The sequence below is a fragment of the Diceros bicornis genome, chromosome 5 (assembly GCF_020826845.1).
Source record: "Diceros bicornis minor isolate mBicDic1 chromosome 5, mDicBic1.mat.cur, whole genome shotgun sequence".
NCBI classification, from domain to species: domain Eukaryota; kingdom Metazoa; phylum Chordata; class Mammalia; order Perissodactyla; family Rhinocerotidae; genus Diceros; species Diceros bicornis.
In genome coordinates this window covers 59,211,712-59,235,438 of record NC_080744.1, presented here as the reverse complement: position 1 = coordinate 59,235,438, position 23,727 = coordinate 59,211,712, and the positions used below count along the sequence as shown (strand labels likewise).

The following is a 23,727-nucleotide window of genomic DNA, read 5'->3' as shown; positions in this document are numbered from 1 at the left end:
CCGACTGGCCCAGGAGCTTCCAAAGAGCACTCAGTGAAACCCTGGTGTCCCACTGAGATGTATCAGAGGTGCCACAGGTATAAGGCAGGGCCCAGGCTCACCCCTAACTAGAACCAGGCTCCGAGGTTAAAATAACAGCTGGAAATATTTTGAACCATCATAGGAAACACCTGTTCAGGCAAGACTCCTCAATGGAGACTAAATCTAAGGGGAAATTTTGATGAGGTGCAAAATATTTGTGCATGGTCTTAAAATGTCTCCCAGATTGCTTATTAGTTACAAGAGAAAAAAATATAACTATACAGTAGAAAAAAATATAACTATACAGTAGAAAAAAAAATTAGTTACAAGAGAGAAAAATATAACTATACAGTAGAAAACTATACAGTGATCACACCTTGACCAGTGATCAAAATTAACATCACCAATGAAGGGTGGATGGAGGTTGTATGTCTCCAGATGTGAGGCCCTGAGAAAGACCCAGTATCACCCACGCAGTTTTCTGGCTAAGAATCTGCAACCTCAATCTGATTATGAGAAAATCTCAGACAAATCCCAAATGAGGAATATTCTATTAAAAAAGTGGGGGAAGACTGTATTCTTCAAAAACGTCCACATCATGAAAGATAAAGAAAAGCTGTGGAAACATTTCAGATTAAAGGAGACTAAAGAGACATGTATACAATATGATTCTACACTGGCGGAAAAATATGATAAAGGATATTATTGGTTATAAATGACAAAATTGGAAAATGAACAGTAAGTATCATATCAGTGTTAAATTTACTGAAGTTGATAATTGTACTCTAGTTAATGAGAGAATATACTTATTTTTAGGAAATACACACTGAAGGGGTAAGGGGCCACGATAACTAACTATCCAATGATTCAGAAAAAAATTGTGTATGTGTTAAAGAAAGTGCTCAAAAGATAAACCATTGGGTCAATCTGGGTAAAGAGTATATGAGTTTTCTTTGTATTATTCCTCTTCTTGTAGCTTTTCTCTATGTTTGAAATTACTTCCAAATAAAGTTTTTAAAAATTGAAAAGCATTGTTCCTTACGACCACCCCTAGCCTGCAGAAATGTTGTGTGTGGAGGTGAAACTGGAGAGCCTGGCTGAGGTGAGCAGAGATGGAGCACTGCCAGTGGGCAATGTCCCACCAGCCTACGGGAAGGGAGCTCGAGAACAGGGTTTGGACTGGTGATGCCACTGATCAACCACCACCTACGCTCTGCATCCTTTGAGGCCAGCCCTGGAGCTGCTCCCCATACCAACAAATAGGCTTGCGGCAGAGAAGTTCCATAAAAAGGGATTTATTGCCAAACTTCAAGAAAGGCGCTGCATAAGCAGAAGACATGGAATGCCATCCTCCTCAAGGATGCAGGAAAGGCAGCCCTGCATAGTCCTGATCCTCCTCCCCCTCCCCTGGACGCTGGATTCCCCTTTGGGGCCCAGGCTGCCAAGGCATGGGAACCCCAGAAGAACCAATGGCATTAGGCGACTGGGGTGGCCCCAGAGCTACTTGCTCAGCCTGGTCACTTATCGGAGGAGGAAACTGAGACTCTAGTCCCTGGAAGCAGGTGACTTGGCTAAGGCCCCAGCCAGCCCAGGCTGCTGGTGGGGAAAGCTATTCCCCAAGAAAAGATGGCAGGGGGCCACATGACTGTGGGCACCTGATGACATTCTTGCACTGCAGACAGATACAGGGACAGGCAGACTGTGGCATGGGAGCCTACTCTGTCCAAGGAGTGTGGTTTGGGATGCCAGTTGGGGCTCACGAGCCATGACATTGCTGCTCACCCCCCACCCCTGCCCAGTCCAGGCTGCAGAATGGACATCTGCCCCTCCCGATCCCTGGCCACTACCTTCAAGGACAAAGTAGAAGTACAGTAAGAAGGCATTGACCTGCGCCGGCAGGCCTCAGTGGGCACGACTGGCGGCTCGGGGTGGGGCAGTGGGCAGAAGACCAGAGCATGTAGCTGTGACCCTCCCTCTCCTTCAGTAAACAAAAGTGCACATGCAGAAACCCCCTGAGCAGGCCTGTCAGAAGCAGCTCCCACTCCCACAGGCCCAGGGAGAGTGGCTGCGGCCCTCAGGGCCTCTGCACCTACAGGCTCTGCCTTCAGTACGGCCGCTGCAGCAGGATGGAGACTGGATGTGCTCCTTGAGCTAGGGACGATGGGGGCGGGGGGGTTGTGCTAGGAAGAGGCTCAGGCTGCAGGCATGGACCAGGAAAGGGACAGGAGAAAATGCTCCTTCCACTAGGAAGTTCAGGAGCAGTCCGTTGGGGGCCTGAGCCAGAGGGATGAGAGGAAGAGGGGAGAGGAAAGTGGTTTCAGGTCCCAACATACCCCCATCAGCATTCGAAGAAATCAGGTGATACTGGACCTGTTTGGGTTGAGAAGGAACCACAGAGACCCAGAAATAAATCCCCTCTGGGGAGGCACAGAAGTGGGGGCAGCTTCTCTTCTGAAGGTTGATTTATAATGAATTACATACAGGATTTTCTGATGTTGACACTGGGACCATTCTGGGGTTCACCTCTACAGGAATGTGCAAGGCTGGACACAAGCTGGTCCAGGGGCAGGGACTAGACTAGTAGACCCTTGAGTTTCTCCTCCACTCTGGAGTCCTCCAATCACAGCTCACCAGAGGGAAAGGCCTGCAGAAGAGGAAAGAGGCCCAGAGAGGGGCCACACAGCAAATGGCTTTCTCACACAGATGACTCTCACTTGCCTTCGGAGGCCCTAGCTGGATTCCAGGTCTCACTCAGCTGAGGGATGACCCTATAGCCGGGACCCAAGGCCTCAGCAGCTGCTCGGAATAGGTGGGTGGGGAGAGTTGGTCACGACTTGAAGCTGCCTCTGCCATGAGGCTCTCTGCCTGGGAATATCTGGACATGGAGGCTGCAGTGGGGCTCAGCTGTGCTCTATTCAGGAGTCAGGAATGTAAACTACTGGGGTGGGAAGCAGAGATGATGCCACCTCCAGAAACCCCAAGTGTTGTGCCAAAACCCAGGGGCAGTTCGGAACAACCAGGAAAGCACAGTGGTCCCAGGTATGTGCTCCCAGCCCAAGCCCAGAGCCCAGAGCCCAGAGGCCAGGCCAGATAGACTGAGAGTGGCCCTGGGTGGCACCTAGCACCACTGGTCAGGATAGGGCGGAAAGGACACCAGGAGTCTCAGCAGGTCCTGGCCAAACCCCGACACGCCCGATGGCCCTTCTACAGCCTGAGTAGAAGCACATTTCTTAGCAGGGCTGGCCTCTGATGGACTGGGCTGCCAGGAGGGACCATGCCCTGGCCCAGCAGGCCCTAGGGTGCACTTCTCCTGTAGAGGGTCACCAGCTCCTTCCGCTTCTCCTGTAGCCCAGGTGCTTCCTGGTTCAGCTCTCCCAGATCTCTGATCTCCTGCAGGACCTGGGTGGCCTGTCTCAGCTGCTCCACGGCCTGGCTGAGCAATGTTTCGGCGCTCACAGGGGCCGGCTCACTGCCTAGGACCTTGTTCAACAGTTTCTCCGTCTGTTCGGAGGCCACCTTCACCTCCAGCTGGGCCCGATACAGCCGTTCCACAGGCTTCCATGGACGCCGGGGGCCTTCCCCAAGCAGGTCCCCCAGGGAGGAGCAACGGGGATGGAACTGAGGTGGTGGGTCCCAGGCGGGCAGTGCTGCGGATGTTGTTGTGTCCTTTGGGGGAGTTTCTGGGGTGCCCGAAGACTGGGATGGCTTGTCGGGCTCATGACTCTCATCCACACCGTTCACTGAGACCTGTGCTGGGCCTGGGGCAGAGGTCTCAGAGGTCCCAGGACTCTGGGCTGGCCCAGAAGCCTCCACCCCACTCATGGAGGCTTTCAGTTTCTCCGATAAGATCTTGGGTGGGGGTGTAGGGGGCTTCCCACCCTCCTTGGGCGCAGCCTCGGAAGTCTCAGAACAGGGTACTTGGAGCGGTTCTGCACTCTCAGGGTCGGGGGGCTCCTCGGGGCTGGGGTTCTCCCAGCTCACCTTCAGTTTGTCAGGCAGGACCCTGTTGGCAGGCTGCTCAGAGCCACTGTCCTCCCCCACTGGAGTCTCTGAGTCCTCTTGGCTCTCAGGGTGGGCCTCAGAGCTTGCTGAGACAGGGGTGGGGGCTCTCTCCCCCGCAGGGGTTTCCACTCTGTCACCAAGGCTGGTTGTCTCGGGTGCTGGAGACGGCTTGATAGGAGGCATGGGGGGCCGGACTGTCTCCCTGGGCTGGGCTGCACTGACATCATTGCTGGGGGCAAACACTGGTGGCCCGCTGTCCGGGACATCGAGGTCTAGGCGTGAAAGCCCATCAGAAGCTGCGTTGGCAACCTGGTGGGGGCAGTACACAGGCGTCATCTTGGATGACTGGCCTTTGGGTCAGATGTGCCCACCTACAAGGGTACTCAAGCCCTCCCATCCAGGCTGCCCAGGCCCCCAGCCCCCACTCTCCACGCCCTCTGGCCTGGCTTCCGAGGTCACTTGATTAGAAGCCGAAGTGATTCTCTGATAAATCCTCTTCTGTCCCTCACTCCCATAGAATTCCCTGTTTTGGGATCACAGGCCAGGAATTCAGAGCCAAGGTGTCTTCCCAGCACCACAGTTTGACTTCTTCTAGCCAGTGAAAGAGGCAGCTCGTTTTAGTGGCTGTTGTACTGGCCTGGGCAGCAGAGGACATGGTTCCAGCCCTGTTTCTTACCCCTTCCTGGCTGTATGGCCTTGGGAGGGTCCCTTCTCTGCAACCACCCACTCAGGGTCCCCACAGGCTGTAGGCGACAGGTCCAGGACTCAACGATAGGACTCCCGAGTTGTCTTGAGCTCACTCACTTCTTCTTCCCCTCCCTTAAGACCTCTGTCTGGTGTGCCAGCCCCTCACGCAGCCCTGCGGCCCAGATCTCTCCAGCCTCTGCCCGCCCAGCTGCTCAGCAGCCTGTGCCCACTCTCCTCATGCCGTCAGATGTGGCCCCAGACATGGGCAGCCCCAGACCAGCTGACCGCCAGAGGAGAACAGCTGCACCAAGCAGGCAGCTGGCCCTGGGGACCCACAGGGACACCCAGCAGCCCCACGGTCATGGGGACACTCTCAGGGGGCCTCAGAGGCCCTGGAGCAGAGCTGGGGAGGGGACCTCCCCCAAGGTCTCTCAGGTGGTGGGGGTGCTGGCTGGGACCCTCACTCCCTTTCATATGCCCACAAGTGCTCTGGCCAACATATGCACTCAGTCACTGGGACAAGAGCCCCTCTCTGAATTCTTCTCAAAGGGTCCCTCCCTCCAAGGCTGGCCCTCCGGCAACACCTCCTAGACCTCCCCCTCAGCATTCCTCTTCTCTCTGGCTACTTCGGTCACTCCCTCGGCAGGCTTTCTTCCCTCAGTTGACACATGTGAACAGGCTGCCTCATCTCAAAAATAAACTCTCCAATGATGTCGGCCCCTTTTCTTCTCTCTCTTCCCTTCCATGGTCCCCTTCTCTCTGGCACCCCCAGCTCTGCACCCCATGATAGCCCTGAGCTGACTCCCCTGAGAAAACATGCTATAAGCATTACCACCCGCCTTTCCCTCAGTCCTGCCCTGTGACTAGTAGTGGCTGCCAACCCAGCTGACAGCCCCCAGGTCCTGTGCTCTTCTCTCCCCAGCTGTGCCACTAGCCTCTCTGGTTTCTTCTTCCTTGGCTCCCTACAGCCCTCCATTCCCCAAATGTAGCATTTGCTGAGGTTCTTTCTTGGCCTCCAAGATCTCTCCCCCACCATCCACCCCCATCAGCATCACTAGTCTGAAAAAGGGCTTCTCCCTTACCCCTGCCCTTGCCCATGCCTCCTCCCAAATTTGCTGCGCCCACGGCCTCCACTCACCCAATCTCCAGGCTTGGGGGCACCTCTGACAACCCTCCCTCTCTGTTTAGTCTGCCTCCTCTAGCCCCATATTCAATAAAAAGCTCAGGTAGCTCTTGCTTCCCAGTGTCACTCCCACGGGCCCCTCCCTTTTCACCCCCCCAAGGGCCTGGAGGTGTCGCCTCTCCCTTTACTTCCTGGCCCCCTGCCTTTCCCTCCCTCACCCCAACCCCCCCTACCCAGAGCCTCAAACTGACCTCTGGAATGCACCCTCCCATCCATCCTGTCCCCAGCTCCAGCATTCAAGACCTCCACAACTTCCTCCCCACAACCTCGCCTTCCCAGACCATCTCCCAGTCAAAGGGACTTGGCCCACCTTGAACTCTCCTGCCTCGTGCCTCAGTTCACGCCATTCCCTCCACCAGAAATGTCCCTCACACCAAGTCTGCCAATTGAAACCCTTTCTGTCCTTCAAGGCTCAAGTGTCAGTGGGTCCTCTGTGGCCCCTCCTGTCTCAGCCTCTCAGAGCCCTCCACTGTACAGAAATTAGACACAGCTCTGCTTGGAACAGGTCTTTTCTCCAGCTGGAAGCTGCACTCTGAGAGGCAGGGACTAGCCTCAGGGTCTCAGTTTCCCTCAGGCACCAAGCCTGGCTAAGGCCAGTGTGTGGACTCAACAAGTGAAGGAGGACATCTACACACTGAGCACATATAACACACGTGCCTCCTCACACAGACACCCCGAATACCACTCAGTCCTCAGGAAGAAGGCGGCCCCAAGCCTGGCTGCCACCCTAAGGAGCTGGGGTCCTAGGCTTAACTGACCTCCCACCTGTCCAAGCCGGGGGCAAAGTCTTACCTCCTTCAGGTGGACTCTCGTGGGCGGCCGGCGCCGCTGGCCCCCACGCACCCGGTCCCGCGTCACGTGCTCCAGGGCACAGCTCTTGTCCACCTTTACCTGGGAAGGAGGAGGAACCAGGTCAGTCCTCACCAGGACTTGGGGAGAGGAGGAAGTGCCCAGGCATTAACCCACCTCAGGGGCAGGTCTGCACCCACATCTTCACTTGACAGGGTAAAGCGCCCCACAGCGGCCTCTCTCTTTGAGGCATCCCCCGTGTCCAGACCTCTGCTCTTCTCTGTCTCTACACTACCTCTGTCAGCTCTGCAGGCAGAGGCTCTCCCTCCCTCGGCAGCTGCCCTCTTTGCCTCAGCCTTCCTGCTCAAATATGGGCTATCAGCCATTGCCCCTTGGTCTATTGCAAATATATAAGCCGCCCTGAGGCTGCTTTTGTGCTTAGCTGGGGGAGGGGAAGATAATCCATGGTCCCCTGGTACCTGGCTTCCAGAATAGGCCTGTCCTGGCCCCAGTCACTCTCCCAGGACCCCCGGGCACAGCCCAGGAAAGAGCAGGGCCCCTGTCCCTTTGGGGTGGGGAATCTGGAGGGCATATCTCCTCTCTGACAGTAAGGAAAGGAGGTCAGGAGTAGCAGGGAAACCACAGAGTAAGATCCACATGGGAAATCCAGACTCTGAACCCCGGTACAGCCTGTCCCTGTGATGGGCAATGGCGCTAACACTCTCCAGCCCCCAGATCAGGCTCAGGCTCACCTTGGGGTCCAACTGTCTCTGTTCCCCAGTGAAGGAGTTGGCCCTGCTCCACCAAGACTGGGGGCTGAGGCCCAGTCCACGCTCCTGTGGCCTTAAACACCCACAATATGGCCCATCAGCCCTATCCCAGGAAATGGGGACATGTTCCCCAGCTGGTAATTGGCTGAGAATGACACAGTCACATAAGACATGACACAGGAGCCATAGCTGCAAGTCAAGGGGACCTGGGTGTTAAGAGGGGACTTGCTTGGGAAGATTTGCTCCCCTCAGGTCTCAGCTTCTGCAACCCCAGAGGTCCCTTCAGGTGGCCCCCAGGTCCATTTTATCCCAAATAGCTATGAATCCATGATGTCAACGCAAATCTTTCCTAGGAGATCTGGCCCCATGGGACACCCACCTGCCCCAAGCCTGATCATGGCCACTGTTGCCACTGTCACCGCTACGGCACAGGGGGCTGGGCAGCTACTGCAGACAGATAGAGAGGCCAAGGGCTAGAGCCAGCCTGGTCTGGACTTCATCGCCAAACTAAAAAGTGAGCTTTCAGGCTCCCAGCTCACCCCCTCAGACCTCTCTGGCCTGGGCCCACCTGCTGTTTCCAGCTGAGGCTGGGCTGGAAACGATGCATGGCTGCAACCAGTAAAATTCTACCCTACCTATGTTTTAATTTAAAACAAGTTATTTAATTTCCTTACACCTCAGTTTCTTCATCTATAAAATGGGAACACTACTACCTCCTTTGAGGGGTGTTGTTAGTATTAAATGAGGTAAGAACAGCAGGTTCTTGCCCCAGTGTTTGTAGCAGTGACATAATCAAGGGGTTGTCTGGGTGAGGTGAGGCAGGGTCCTCTCTGAGATCACACATGGTGGGAAAGGGGACACCGAGCCATCCACAGGACTGCACGCACCTCATCGAAAGCCTTGTTTTTGCCTCGGTTGATCCCTTCATTGAGGGCTTTGATCCAGGATTCCTTCTCCTCTCCACTGGGTGCCTGGAATTTGATGTCACTGACCTGCAGGAGGCATGGGTGGGGTGGATGGCAGATGTTTCAACAGGGCTCACATTTGGGGTCTTAAGAAAACTTCCCACCCCAGATCCCAAAGTATTCTCTGGCACCGCTGGTCAGGAGCAAACCAGAATGACCCCACAACAGGTCTAACACCTCGGCTTCAGGACAAGGGAGCGGACAGATCCAGCAGAGAAGGGGCTCTCTCCCTGCACGCAGCTGCCAAAGATTTGGATTAGTCAGCCTTGCCCTGTGGAAAGATCTGGTCTTGCTGCATGTGACTCCTCCAGGCCAGCTGCCTGACCCCTGAGCTTCAGTTTTTCTCTGTAAAGTAGGAGTAGTCCAGTCTACACCCACACCAGGCTGAGGACAATGACAGATATGACAGGCTTGAGGGGTGTCCATTGGTGAAGACCCACTGGAACCAGGGCCACCTTCAGCTCCCCTGTGGGCCCCACAACCAGCCCTGGCTCCAAGTGAGAAAGTCCCAGGGTCTCCTTTCTGGCCTTGAATAATAGACTACAAGAGAGAAAGGGCATTGGGGGTCAAGTCACACCCCTCATCATACAGATAAGGACACAGAGGCTCACCAGATGGGATGGGACTTGGCCAAGGCGGCCTGAAGCAATCCAGTGACTCCTGACTCCACTCCCCACCCCACCCCACCCCAAAGGTCCCTTCCCATCTCAAGCAGGAGCTCTGAGCTTCTATATTAGAATCAGAGGGCAGCTCAGAGAGCCCCCTCCCTCTCAGGCCCCAAGGTCAGACAGGAAATGGTGGAAGGGATGAGGCCGTGCAAATTGAGGGGCTACCTTGCGTGGTAGACACAGCAGTAGGGTCTCTAAGCTGGACAGACCACCACTTATAGCTGGCTGACCTTGAGCCACAGTCTCCTCATCTGTAAAAGGAGAACACCACCACGACCTGCCTCATGGAGCTGTGAAGATCACCGATGTATCTACAGTGCTGAATCTGGAGCTCAGCACAGAGTGAGTGCTCACTAGTAGGAATGATCACCATTGCCTTCCTTCTGGACAAAACAGTCCTGGTCTCCTCATCAGGAAACAGGGATAACACCACCTACCACAAGGCAATGCTGAGGGAATTAAACTCGACTAAAGCCAGGATCTGGCACATAGAAGGTACCCAGTAAATAGCTACTGAATGAATGAGCCAGGAAATGAATGAACTGGCCCAAGCTTCCTTCCCTTGCCCATTTTGGGCTGCTGCCCACTCTCTGACCTCAAGATGTCCTAGTTCTTTGCCCGCCGGGTCGCCAGCCTGCCCATCCCCCGCCGTGGTATAAGATAGCGCCTTCCCTCCTGCCACTGTCTGAGTTATATAACACCGCAATCCGCCTGGCCCCCTCAGCATCTTCGTTATATAACTTCCTCCTGGCTGCCTCCTCTTTCTCCTCACACAGGGCGCTGGGTCCCACCCACCTCCCATGCCAGGCACAGCCAAATGCTCATTTGCATGACCAGGATAAATTCGATCCTGGCAGCAGATCTACAGTTAAGTCAGAAACCCCAGGGCACCTTGGCAACTGCCTCTTAGCCCAGCCACCAGGGCTGCTGGGGGCTCAGGGAGGGACAGCACTGCATCTGGGCTCTTCAAGGGCCCACGCAATCCTGTGCTGGGGGCTGCGAGAAAGGCAGCCCAGGGCCAGCCCCTCTGAGCCCAGCCGCTGCTCCTGCTCACAGGCCCTGAGTTGATGGGGCCCCTGCTTGGTGCAGGACTTAGCATTCCAGAGAGTTTGAGAGGCATACACCCGAACTCAACAACAGATGCAGCAAGAGTGGGGCAGAGAAAGAGCACTGGTCTAGAAGTCAAGTTCTAGTCCCACTGCCCACAATGGCACCCTGCACAGGTCTCTTCACTACTCCGGGCCTCAACGGGATAAGAACAGAGCCACTGGACCCAATCCGAACTGTGGCCCTTGCTCATCGGCCAGCCCACCTGAGGCAGGCTGAGTGGAGGGTATCAGCCAAAGGGCTTCCCTAGGAGAGGGAATATGAGGTTACATGGGACCCAGCCCCACCCTAAGGAACCCTGTAATCCTGGCTGAATGAGCAGGCATCGCCCAAGGGGGATCAGAATAGGGACAAGTAGATATCAAGAAGTGGCTCCTCTTGCCCCATCCCCACATCCTGAAGAGCCACAGGCTGCACAGATCCCTCCCCAAGCCCTTCCAAGAAGCCCCAGGGGCACAGGCCCTGCTAGGAGTTTAGGAGCTAAGGGACTGGCACAGAATAGGCCCACATGGCCTGGAAAAGGAGGGGAGGACAAAACGGCAGAAAGGAAAAAAGTGAAAGGGGGAGAAAGGAAGCAGGAAAGAGGATAAGGGCCAAGCTGGCTGAGACCAGCAGGGCAGCAAGGCCCAGCAGAGGCCACCCTGCTTCCTGGCAGTGTCTGCCTGTGACCTCATGGCAGGGGTGTGGGGACGGGGAGGCAGGAGGGAGAGGGGCATGCAAGACACTGGAGGCTTTGTTTATTTGATTAGAGGGAAAAAAAAAAGGCGGCCTCAGGACCAGACAGCCAGGGTCATGTGACCTCCGGCCAGCCGTGGGCCTCACTGAGGGTGGGGAACACCCAGGGCGATAGGAAAGGAGGGTGAGAGGATGCAGTGAGTGGTGCTCTGCACGGTCCTCCATCTGCCCTCTGGAGAGCCCCCACTCTGTGTGCGCTCCTGGGGTGGCCAGGGTCAGGGGCCTTGAGCTGGAACCAGGTATGCTGTCCTTCCACTGCCCTGCAGCCCCCACCAACGGCTCCACAGCCCCATCTCCCTGACTGATCGCCCTGTTCCCAGAGTCACCCAGAGCCAACCTGAACTCTGCAGGATTGGGGGATGGATGGCAGGTTGTTGGCCAAAGCAGCTGCACAAACAGGCCTCTCTGAAGGTGCTGTCCCACCCTGAGCTGGGCCTGATCCATCCAGCCCACCACCAGCTGATTCTCAGAGCTGGGGAAAGGAGGTGGCCCGCAGAACAGCACTGGCAGAGGACAGAGAAGCAAGGCCCATCTGTCCCACATCCACATAAGCTCCCTAAGAGACACACAAAGGCCCAGACAGACCTACACCAGGCGAATGCTCACCTGCCCCTGAAGAGGAGCACACACGCACGCCAGGCACAGGCGGCAGACTTTCCCACAGAACGGACTCTGCGTGTCTCTCAAATACACATACACAAATACAGGACCCACTCAGAGAGGAAGCAGCTCTCCAGGAGAGGGTGGGGGCTCCAGGGCCTGAATGACCAAAATGTGGCTCTCCTCTTCTTCAATCAGCCCTAAGCAGCGGATGTCAAGGGAAACCTGGGCCCAGCCCTATGAACCCTCATGACACTATAAACCTGCCCCCACCCTGGGGCACACCCAGGATCAGAGTTCCACAGTTCCTTCTTTGCCCCCACCCACGGCAGAATAGGACAAAAGTCTAGTGAGTAAAGCATCATGGTCTCCTCCAGGGGCCAGAGCCCCGGGGACCACAGAGGACTGGGCTCCCAGGCCCTTAAAGCTGGGGAAGAAACAGAATGGCCTCCAACAGGCCCAGACCAGACCTGTTCCCCAACCTGCAGCCTCTGTGACTCAGCCCCACTCTGCGTGGCTCCACATGATGTGCAGAGGTTGGGGCGAGGCGTGGCCCAACTGCAGATGGGTGCAAGCTGGCGAGAGGTGCTGTATACGCAAGCCCCAAATCTGAACTCCCTCCTGACATCCGTGAAACTACACCATGTGTCAACACCCACCCTGGCAGATTCCCTGCCAGAGATACGTGGTGCAAACAGTGATCTTTCATCTGAACACACAGCATGTCCCAGGGAAAGAACCTCTCAGCAAGAGATTTTCTCCCCCTTCAGCCAAGAAAGGAAAGTGTGAGGAGACGAAAGCTGGGGTCTGCAGGTCTCCGAGCACTGAGTCCTGAATGGAGGGGAGGAGGGGTAGCCCACCCAGAAGGCCTGAGATGAAGGGGAGGCCACACCCTCCCCTCCACCCTAGACTACCACAGGGTGTCAGAGGCCTGGTGGGGTGAAGGCCTCATCCCCAGCTTTCCTGCCTCAGCCCTGGGCCTCCTGTGTCCAGGGTGTGGGAGAAGGCCAAGGGCCCCACCTTCCAAAGGCTACTTTCCAACTATAGCCTGGGAAGGAGGCCCCAGGGTCTGGAAAGGGAGAGGACAGCAGAGCTCTCAGCAGAGTCCTAAATGCATCTCCTATCAACCAGAGGCTGGGGAGACTCCAAGACAAAATGAGAAAAAGGTCCAACCTGTGGTGGCTCCTGGGTTTGAGACTCAGCCAGTCAACAGAGAACCTGCAGGCTACAGCCAGGGGCCCAGCTTGCCTTAGAGAGCCTTCCAGGGGTGATCTTCCCAAGGAGACCCTGTCTGCAGGAAGGTCAGGCAGCAGTGCGCATAGCCCTACCTTGTTCCCTGGGGATCGCAACAGGATAAAGCGGTGTTTCCGCTTGAGGAGGGCACGAAGGTCCTGGCACTTCTCATAGCTGCCCAGCTCCACTGTCTCCACACACTTCTGCTCATCCTGGGAGGAGGGAAAGAGAGGGGACACGAACCGATGAGAGCTAGACGCACCCAGACTCTCAAACACCCAGGCCCCGCCCCAGGTCCTGATCCCACTCAGTGAGGGCATCACTTGGTCAGAGGGGGACCTCAGGCTGCCAATCAATCACCCAGATGCGGTATTCAGACCCTGGCGGTAGACGGTGCTCAGTCCGTGCTGGTTGGAGGGATGCCCTCAAGGCTCACCATCCACATGAGAAATGAGGTAGGTAGCAGAACTGACTCAAATGTGCCTAAGGCCAAAGGAGGAAACAGGCGAAGCTGGAGAAGCTTAGAAAAGGGTGCCTGGGGGGTCCATGCAGGCCCAGAGGCCAGGCAGAGATTTGTGGAAGAGGTAGTCTGGAAGAAGGAGCAAAATGTCAAAAAATGAGAAAAAAAGAAAAGGCTTTCCAGGCAGAGCCACAGAGGGAAGTGTGAACAAGGCATGAACATGCCCTGCCTTCACCACAGTGATCCTGAGCTGACTTCCCCACTTGGCATCTTCCTCCGCTGACTATTGGCTTGGGATGAGAGGCCACTCTCCATAGCCTGCACAATGGAGAGGGCAAGGGTTCCTTCAAGAGCACCCCCCTCAGCCTGCCACCCTGAGGCCTCATCACTAGAAGGGCTGGTGGCCAGGACAGTGGCAAGCCTCTTCTAGGCCACCCCTGGACACAGGCTAGGCTGCCTTCCTGCCTGCCAGCCCTGGCCCTTGAGTGTTTTCTCCACATGGGCTCTACCCGCCAGGTGCCTCTCCAGCAAGCTGCCTGGTACAAGCTCCTCCCTCATTGGTGGTCAATTGGTTCCTCTTCCAGGAGAGACCCAGCTGGAACAACTTCCTGGAGACTCCACAGAAGTAGAAGCGGGCCCTGGGTGGGGGGCACTGCCCTGGGGAGTGGCCAACAAGTTAAGGAAACTTTTGCCGTTGGACATCATGCAGACAGCCAGCAAAGCATCCACCCAGGGACCGCCTTAGTGCTCTGCAGTTTGGGGTGGAATATCTGGGAGGCAGTGCCTCGATTATTTGCAGAGGAAATGTCCCAATTTCTCTCCCTGATAATCTACACATACTGAGAAACCCTGACATTTAGCGAGCACTTTTGCATCCCTGATTCTCCTGAGCCTCTCAATCACCCTGAAAGCCTTGAGCTCCAGTATTTGCCTCAGTTTACAGAGGAAGAGAATGAGGCCTGGAGGCGAAGTGATTTGCTCTAGGAGCACAGACCCAAATATAAGGGGCAGGGCCAAACTCAAACCCACGGCCTCTGACCCCCAGGCCAGAGCTCTGTCCCACCCACTACGCTCCTCCCAGAGGCTCAGACAGTGCCGTAGCAACAGGTTGCTCTGCATCAATGGTCCTCCAAGTGTGGCACTGGGCCAGCAGCAGCCGCCATCACCTGAGAACTCATTAGAAATGCAAATTCTCAGGTCCTGTCCCTACTGAATCATAATCTTAGGGGAATGGGCCTGGCAATCTGAGTTTTAACAAGCCCTCCAAGTGATTCTGATGTATGCAAAAGTTTGAGAACCTCTGCTCCACACCAGAGGTTCTCAACTTTGGTGGCACCTGGGAGTTATAAAAACCCCAATGCCCAGCCAACATCCAATTACATCAGGATCCCTGAGGCGTGGAGCCCAGACATCAGTATTTTTCAAAGCAGATGACTATGCAGCTAAGGTGGATGACCACCGATCTACTCTCTCTTCAGCACCTCAGGGAAAGGGGAACAGACGCCCAGGGTGGCCAGATCTTTCCCACCCAGATTCAATCAAGTGTCTTTTCCCATTTTCACCTCCACACATCTCTTTCCAACCCCTAGTCTCCAATCCCTTCCAGGTTCCTCCACTCAACACAAGGGCTAGTCAAATCCACCTGCTCCAGGAAGCTCCCCGCCCACCCCCAGAAGCCCAAGCCTTGGTGCTCTCTCTGTGCTCTGAGGCCCCCCCATCCACAAAGCACCTGCCAAGTATAGGCACCATACTAGATGCTAGGGATGCCCTGCCACAGGGACAAACAGCCCTAACTCCCTGCCGCCATCTCTGTCTACCCTACGCTGCATGTGTCTGTTCTCCTTTCTGTCCCTGCTGCAGCGCCCTATAAGGGGCAGCCCTCAAGAGAGACATACGTAGGACTAGTTTGCTGGACTGAATGCCTGACACAGAGTGAGACCCCAGGAAGTCCTACCTTGGAAGCTGCCTGGGGAAGGACCCCCCCCACGGGGTGCAGCTCACCTGCCCCATGTGCACAGGCCTCCCCGAACTGGACAACTACTGGCCCAAACATACCCTCCTCTGTCTAGGAACAAAAAGTTCATCTCCACCACCCAGCTCCCCACGGCTGCCTGTCCTGGGTCTCCTCTGCACCCGAAACGCTGAATCATCCAGCCCTTCTGCAGCTCAGAAAAACGGATACACCAGCAGGCACTGGGCGGGGGCAGCATTTTTGGAATGTCAGCCTCACTGACAGCAAAGAAAGAGCCAAGAGCAATTCGCACTCGCCTAGTTCCTTACATCAGAAAGAGGAATTGAACTAATAAGCATTTCTCAATTCCTACTCCTGGGCCAAGGTCCCCCACCCCTGAGTGCTAAGTTCTTAAAACTGCACTGAGGTTTTAATAGTGATTTTTTTTAAAGCTTGATTTATATTTTTCATACTTAGGGGATGTGAAATCCTTCCTGCTTCCCAGCCATGGCCAGATGTGGAGAGGCAGCCCAGGACAAGTCTGACAGCATCTGACAGGCTGACAGCTGGGGGCCTGTCACTCAACTCTTATGGCAGCCAGGACTGAAAGAAGCTGCGACAACCCCCATTTATTTATAAAAATATCCCCCTGCTGCCGCCACAGCACATCCTAATTTGGTGACAGCGGTAGTATAGAATACCTGGGGGGCTGTCTGCACAATTCACCCCCTTGGCCTCCTACAGCAGCTTCTCTGACACCCCAACTCTATGAGCCTGGGGACTCGGGCAGGCAAGGCAAGGTGCTCCTCAAAGGCAGCTCCTTTAAATACCGAGATCTGGTGGCCCAACCTTTCTTGGCCTGGGACAATTATGAATTTGCCAAGATACCCTGAGGCATGCTGAGAGAGGCTGATGGTGAATGGGCAGGATCCCCTTTCTGCTGCCCCTAGGCCAGTTCCTCCCCAGGTATCCCATTGATCAACGGCAGACAGCGATAGTCCATTTTCAGCGGATGGGGCCTCTGGTAGCCTCAACCCCAGCACACAAACAGCATTTACAGGTAAAAGCCCCCTTTCCTCCTCAGGTCTTCACCCAGAGCTTCATCGACTCTTACTCAACACACAATTGTAGCATCCTTGGTTGTCCAACTTCCGAGGCTGCTGAAACGAGAAGCGGCACAACCTGAAGTGGGAAGACGTGAGGACTGTGGGAGGCACAAGGACAGCAGAAATGGCAACTGGCAGCTTGATGTCCAAGAAGAAAAGCTGAAAAGTACAGTCTGGCGGTATGGCACAGTCTAATAAGTGACTCGGAGCCACCAAGGAAAGACTCATTTTAGGCCGGCACCTTCTGTTGGAGAAGGCAGAGAATATTCAACATATTTCAGAGGATTTCCACCAAAAATATGTTTTAGAGTCTACATGCTGGTGTGTCTGGGCGGAAAGAGCACTGGATTTGGTTCTAGACCTGACTCCTTCATTCACTGAGAAGCTGACAGCATTTGGCCACCCTGGGCCTCAGTATCCTCTTCTGTAGAAGGTAACATGATGACCACTCTCATGAGACTATTGCATCTGTCATATAAGAGGTATATAAGAGCTCCAAACAAGCATGAGTGATAAGTATTATTTCTACTATCATTGCTGAATGGAGCAAACTTCAGTTTCCCGGAACATTCACATATGTAGAACCTAGCCCAGGGACAAGGAGTTGCAGTGTCGGTGTACAGTTGAGGAGACACACACATCCCTATGCACATACACTTCAAAGAGCCCCTCATCCAGGAGCCCTAGACTTGCACCTAGAGGTATCGTCCCCATACCACAGACACCCAGAGAAGATCAGGCACTAAAAGGTTGCACAGCATGTCAAAAGTGGAGCAGGTCTTCCAGTCCCGGTTCTGGGATCCACCTGCTGGCCTGGGCTGCCCTCACTTTGCTCCCTGCCCCAGCACCCCCAACCTCAGGGCCAGGCAGGTCCTTACCTCGTTCTCATAGACCAGCAGCTGGGCCTGGCAGAGGAGCAGATAGCGGTCTTTCCAGAACCCCAGGAGGCCTCCGCTGCTCTTCTTGATCCAGCCAGCCTTGTCCGCCGTCCGCGCTCCCCGAACCTTCTCGCCCCCCTCCTTCATACTCTGTAAGACAGCACCAGGACATGCCATGAGGGTTGCTGCCATGGGCCACAAAGTCCACAGGCCACACAAGGGATGCGTACCTTTGCTGGATACCTACTGATATCATCGCATGTGAGCTTCCCTACAACCCCCAAGGCAGATATTCTTAATCCAGTATTAGAAATAACAGTAATAACAGCAGCAACAACAATAATAATAGCAGCAGCCACCTTATATTGAGACACCATATTACATTTTACACACATCGTCTCATTTAACCCACACAACCACCCTCCAAGGCAATAGCATCGTTATCCACATGTCACAGAACCCAAACTGAAGCTTGGAGAGGCGAGATGACTTGCCAGAGTCACACAGCTGGAATGACAAAGCTAGAATTCAAACTGGGTCTCTGACCCCACGTTCTTCCTGCCGCACCGTTCTGCCTCCCATGTGTTCATTCAACCAGTCAACAAACGTTGTACTGAGCACCTACAAGGTCACAGGGGCTGGAGTAGGCAGAGAAGAACGAAAATAACGCATCTCTGCCCTCATAGAGTTGGCAATTCAGGCAGGAGGGGCTGACAAATAAACACCAGACATGAACACATTAACAAGTGTGAAATGCTATGAAGGCAACAGAGAAGGGAGAGTGAAGAAGGGGGCAGTGAGAGAGGACAGTGGGGGACCTGGTTCAGGTTGGGGTGGCCCAGGAAGGCCTCCCAGAGGAGAGCACAGTTAAGCAGGATCAGAGGAGGGAAGGAGGCAGGCAGGCAAAGTGGTAATCTGTCTCTCTACCCCGCCTTCTAGAGAGCCCACTCTGCAGCCCCTGCTTCCTGCCCCAAAGCAGGAGGCTCCTCTGCCCTCATCCCTGCCCCAGGCCAGGACTTTGGGGCCACTAACCCCCCTGGTGGGGGCTCCAAGGACTCTGCCTTCGACCACAAGCTGGTACAAGAGGTAAACTTGAGCCCTTCTCTAGGACACAGCAGCCACCCTGGAGCCTCCAGGCCCGCCACTGATATCTTGTGCCCCTCAACTTCCTGCTTGTGTAGCTGGATGCCAGGTGGGATCAGATTCACCTCTGGTCCCCAGCACCCAGCACTGTTCCTTTACACATACTGGGTGCTCAAGAAATATCTGTGAAATGGAAATAAAAATACACCCAATTTGCTAACCACTTTGCTTCAGTAACTGGTACCCACAGTAGTGAGTGTGAAGGGGAGGGTGGAGGAGAGGGGGTCAAGAGCATGTCAGAATCTAGAGGATGCTAGAAGGAAATTAGCATTGCCTAATTCTGACCACTTTATAATTTACATAAAGCTCAAAAAAGGGGCCCCAGTTAAAAGGAGCACACCTCTCCCCAGGGATACCGTGTGGCCACAGCCGCCTTTGGAAGGACAAGCCCAGGCAGACAGAAGTGTGGTGAGCTGTCAGGGGCTGGGCAGGGCACAGCCTCCCTGCTCTCTGTCATGGAAGGGGAGCCCCGGCCTGGTTCTCACTGTGGCCTCCTCCCACTCTGAACTGCACACTCCGGTGGCTGCGAGTCTGAGCTTTGAAGCCCAAGTCACACAGACCAGGGTCAAGTCACTCAATCTCTCTAAGCCTCAGCGTCTCCATCTATGAAATGGAGATATTAACAGGAGTTGCAAAGATTAAAACTCCATGAGGGCAGGGATTTTTGTTTTGTTTACTGCTGTATGCCCAGTGCCTAGACAGTGTCTGGCACACAGTAGTTGCTCAATAAATGTTTGTTGCTGAATAAAGATACGGCATATACAGCAGTGCCTAAACTCAGTAAATGGTAGCTGTTATTATTGTTACTGTTGTCATCACTACCATCCCCTCTGGCTCTCAGGGACCCTCTCCCTGGTCCTGGTTCAGAATCCAGGACAGGACCTTTCTAGCTTAGCTGCTGGTCCTCAATACCCCAGGAGCTCCAGGATTGTAGGATGCCCCCTCAGGGTCTCTCCCTAACTTGTAGGTGGCGAGAGAAATGGGGAAGTGGGATGGTCCCAAACGGTCTTCCCGGATGGAGGAACAAGGAAGTGGGAGGCTTGCCTACCGGCCAGTTAGGAACCACCCTGACCAGGGGAAGAGGAGACTTCAGGGCTTTTCGATGAGAAGGGGGAGGCTCTCATATCGTCTTATGCACACACTCCCCCCACCCCCTCCCGCATCACCAAAGACCCTGTGGTCAGCCCCATGGGCTGTGTGACCTGCAGGGGCCTCATCCTCTCAGTGATCCCTGCAGGCTGGCCCAGGCCCAGGGCTGGAAGGGAAGAAGTGGGAAATGGGAAACCCCACCCCACATTTCACACATCACACCCTCCATTAGCAACTGCAGCGCTGTTGGCCACCTCTAGGCCTGCAGACTCTCGGTCTCTCTTAAACAACGCAGTAGGGACTGTGGAACGCAGTAGGGACTGTGGAACGGTGAAACTGCTGCCTGGATCTCCCACCTCTGAGCTCCAAGCTCACCTCCTGCTTTTCAGGGCCCCACCCACCACCCCATGGGCTCTCAAACCCCTTTCTAAACTCCCTCCGCTTGTGACCTCCCCTGCCTGCCTCACCCACTGCCTGAAACGTGAAAACTTCCTGCCCGCTAGAAGATGCAGGGGGCAAGGCTGGAACCTTGTGCCTTGACCACTGTCCTGTCCAGGTGTAGCAGAGCAGTACCCAGTGAACACCATGACTGGATGAACTAGAGAAGCAAGTCCAGGGCCTTTAGGGATGGGTGGGACCAGGATGGGCAGAAGGCACTTTGGGATGGGTGAGTGACAACTGAGAGGCTGGAGGTGGCATGAACCACAGCCCAGGAAAGAGTCTCCTTGTCAGGAATCAGACACAGCAAGAGCCACCCCAGGGAGGCCTGGCTGGAGGTCAGAGTCCTGCCTGCCTGCCACGCTTCACCCAGCCCCTCTCTGCCCCTCAGACACTCTCCCACCAGGGGCCTGGCTATGCCCCAGGAAGTTTTAATAAGTGGCCTCTCCCCTTGGCAGGGCTCACAGGGGAGGTTTTGTCCCGCTCAGCCCAGTTTCTCAGCCTCCTCTCCTCTTACTGACGAGCTGACCACAGTTCTTCCTGTTTTACCCTCTCCTCTCCCATCCATCCTCACTCAGGCCCTCCCCTGCCCACTGTGAGCAGCTCCTGAGGCACCCCTGGGCACCAGCCCAGCTCTCCTTTGACTAAGGTGGGAAGGTCTCCAGGTCATTCATTAAAAAAGAAGAAAAAAAATGCCAGGTCACCCCTACCCTGTGCACAGAGGGGAGCAGGTGGAAAGCCACAATGCAGGCCATGACAGAGGGAGGAGACCAGCAGAAGAAACTTTGTTGGCACCTTACATCACAGGGAGCTTATGACAATGACCTTTGCCCTTGGACTAAACCAAACGATGCTCTGACCAAACTCTGCTAAGAACCCATGTCAGAGCCCTGTGATGGGGCAATACGAGAGAGGAAGCACAGGCTCTGCCCTGGGGAACTTCCAGTCTGATGGGGGCAACATAGACTCTGCACAAGGGAAGTCCCCAGTCAGGGGGTTGGGTGAGCATCCCCCGCTTAAGAGAGCCCCAGGCTGTTGGGAGAGACACAGCACCTACCCGGAGGGATACCTCAGTCCTAGCTCTCTAATGGGGTAAGGGCTTGGGGTGAGTTTGGGAAGCTCTTGTAGAAGGTAGGGTTTGGGTAGGACTGTGAGGAGGGAAAGAGACACACACCTTGGCCCAGAGGAGAAGGAAAAGCACAAAGGGTATCAAAGACCTTATACTCTCACCTCCTTCACTAGAAAAAGAGAAAGTACAGCCCAGAAAGGGCCAGAGAGGAGCTCAAGGTCACAAAACCAGTGCTGGGACAGGACACTGTCCTGCCTCTCTCTAGATGAGTAAGGGCAAATGGGAAGCCTGGAGCCACTGAAGGCCAAGCAAGGGAAAGGCATGACTGAGAGGGCAGGGGGCAGAACCCCAGGGCAGAGACAGGAAAGCCTGGGTCCAGGTTTTTAACCTCACCTCAGTGGCAACAATACCTCATGTTGATATTTGCAGTTTTCAAAGCTTTTGCACATATATCATCACATTTCTGGATCACCCACCTCCCTCATTTTATAGATGGGGAAACTGAGGCCCTGAGAACACAAGTAGACAGACGCCCAGTGCCCTGGGCATCATCACCAAGCCTCAGCCTGATGGGGACTACCAACCCACTACACAGAGGAGGTCACTTGTCTAAGAGGGCTTGGCACCAAAGTGGCCGGGGGCATGGGGAGGAAGCTCAAAGCTACAGGGAGGGCTGAAAGCAGCCATGTGGGAGTGAGGTGATGAGGCCAGACTGGGGTCATGGAGCAGAGCAGGTGACTATGATCTAAGAGGTGTTTTAGAGAAACAAAGATGGGTACTAAGGCCTAGAGAAACAAGGGGAAGTGATTGGGAGAAGAAATGGAAGGAAAAGAGTTAGGGATGTCAAAGGGGAGGTAGGGGATAGGGAGCCCCTGGCTGTGTAGGGAGGAGGCGGGCAGGACCTTAGCTGGCCCAGCTATGCAAGGAGCTTTTGGCATCTAGGAGTCAGTAAGTGGCAATGTTAGCGACGCAGGACAAGCGGGAGTTCAAGGCTAGGCTCGGCTGGCCTGGCCATGAGACAAACCGAGACAAACTATCGGCTCAGGAGGCCCCAGGAGAACTTCCCTTAATTGGGGGCCAGAGCAGATCAGGAGATGGAGTAATCCTGACCCACATCCTCTAGGAGAAGGGGAGGGGCCACAGCCAGACAGCACAGCTCTCACAACAGGGGCCTGGGGCCGGGGAGGACAGCCCCACCCGTCAGCAAGAAACCACAGCAAATCATAGTGGCCTGACTTTGCCCCCTACTTCCACCCACTCTGAGAGAAAGGACCGCAATCATACTGTCAGGACCAGGAGAAGAGGCCAGGCCCTATATTTTATAGAAGAGGAAATGCAGGCTGAGAGGGGAAGTGACTTATCTACCATCCCACAGAAATGCAGGGCCTAGCCTGGAGGGAACCCAGACAAACAGCCCAGCTGCCCCTGGGCAGTAGCCCCAGGAAATAGGGAGATGGGCACTGATGGGGACACAGGCAACCTGGTCCACTCAGGGCTCCTCAGCTGGCCAGGTTTGCCCCAAGAGTGAAAGCTTCATCTTTCCTCCCCATCCATCCAGGCAAAGACACATCCCCTCCCCTTGGGCTGGGAGGGGCAGAAGCTGAGACCCCCTCAGAGGACAAGAAGCAAAGTCCTCTAGACTCAGTAGGCCACTCCTCCACAGGCATAAATTAAGTGTTTGCTGTATGCTTGGATGGTGGGGCTGCTGGAAGAACTGAGCATGTAAGTAAAGGGCAGGAGTCAGAGTGCCTGACCCCACCCCAGAACAAGAGGGTCCTGAGGGGGAAGAGGGAGGCTCAAGGGGCACTGCTGGTCCAGCTGCCCAGCTCCTCCAGGGAGTTAGCCCTCCCAGAGATGTAGGGAAAGTAGGGGCCAGGATCAGCCCCTACCTGGGCCTGACTCCAGGCCAGCAGAGAGGGTAGCGGAAAGGGGACTCATATAGGGCAGAAAAATGCAACTTCTCCAGTCCTCTGGCCATCAGACACAGTCATAGCCTCAAGATTCCTTGAGACAGGGACTCTAGACGCACAGACCTCCCCCTCACCCCTCGACAACACAAACACACACACACACACAGTCTGCCCCCTCAGGATCCGACCTGGCCGGCATGGGGAGTCAACAGTAACTGGGGTTTGAGGCCAGCAACCCAAGCCACTTTTAGCAAGTCATCAAACTGATCAGAGCCTCAGTCTCCCCATCAGTCCAATGGGAACAATAACAACCACCATGCCCACAGTTGGTGAGAGAAGCCAGAGAGATCATGAAGAAGGACGGGTCTCCGAAGCGCCGGACGCAGATCGCTACCCGCGCCTCTGCCTCATCCGCCCAGGCTCTGCCTGGGACGGGGGTGGGGGCGGGGGGTGGGGTAGGGGTGGTGTCCAGAGACTGGCGGGAGAGGGGCTGGCTGGAACAAGGGCCTGAGCCCAGGAACCCCCAACCGCCGTGAGGGGCTCGAAGACCCCAGCCCAGGCCCCCTGCCTGGCCCGGCCCTCACCTCCTCCTCCATGGCGAGTCAGTTGAAGTCTGGCCGCTTGGCCGCTCACCCCCGACGCCGCGCGGGCTCCACCACCTCCATCCACGCCCGGCCGGGCGGCGGCTGTCTGCGTTCTGTCCCGCGGGCCGCCAGGGCCCAAGAAACTTAGGGGGGGCGGGGCTCGGGGCGGGGAGAGGCTTCCGGGGGCCGGGGGGCGGGGCCTGGCGAGTGGAATAGCGGGGCCTGGAGGCCGGGGGCCGGGGCGGGAAACGGGGGGCGGGGCCGGAGCTGAGGGAGGAACCTGGGCGGGGCCGGGCGTGGGTCTGGGGACTGGATGGAGGAGCCCGAGCCCGAGGAAGA

The 23,727-nt window shown here is 55.5% G+C and overlaps 1 protein-coding gene across 1 annotated transcript; it reads right to left on the bottom strand.

The window, feature by feature from the left end:
• Positions 1 to 1,300: 1,300 nt before the first annotated feature.
• PLEKHO2 (pleckstrin homology domain containing O2) lies at positions 1,301 to 23,529 on the bottom strand. The gene is made up of 6 exons (XM_058541830.1): positions 23,389 to 23,529; positions 17,156 to 17,305; positions 12,856 to 12,972; positions 8,340 to 8,444; positions 6,686 to 6,784; positions 1,301 to 4,332 (listed from the first exon to the last, which is right to left on the bottom strand). Exons 1-6 carry the CDS (start codon positions 23,398 to 23,400, stop codon positions 3,316 to 3,318), a joined length of 1,500 nt encoding a protein of 499 aa, XP_058397813.1. The 5' UTR covers positions 23,401 to 23,529; the 3' UTR covers positions 1,301 to 3,315.
• Positions 23,530 to 23,727: the final 198 nt, after the last annotated feature.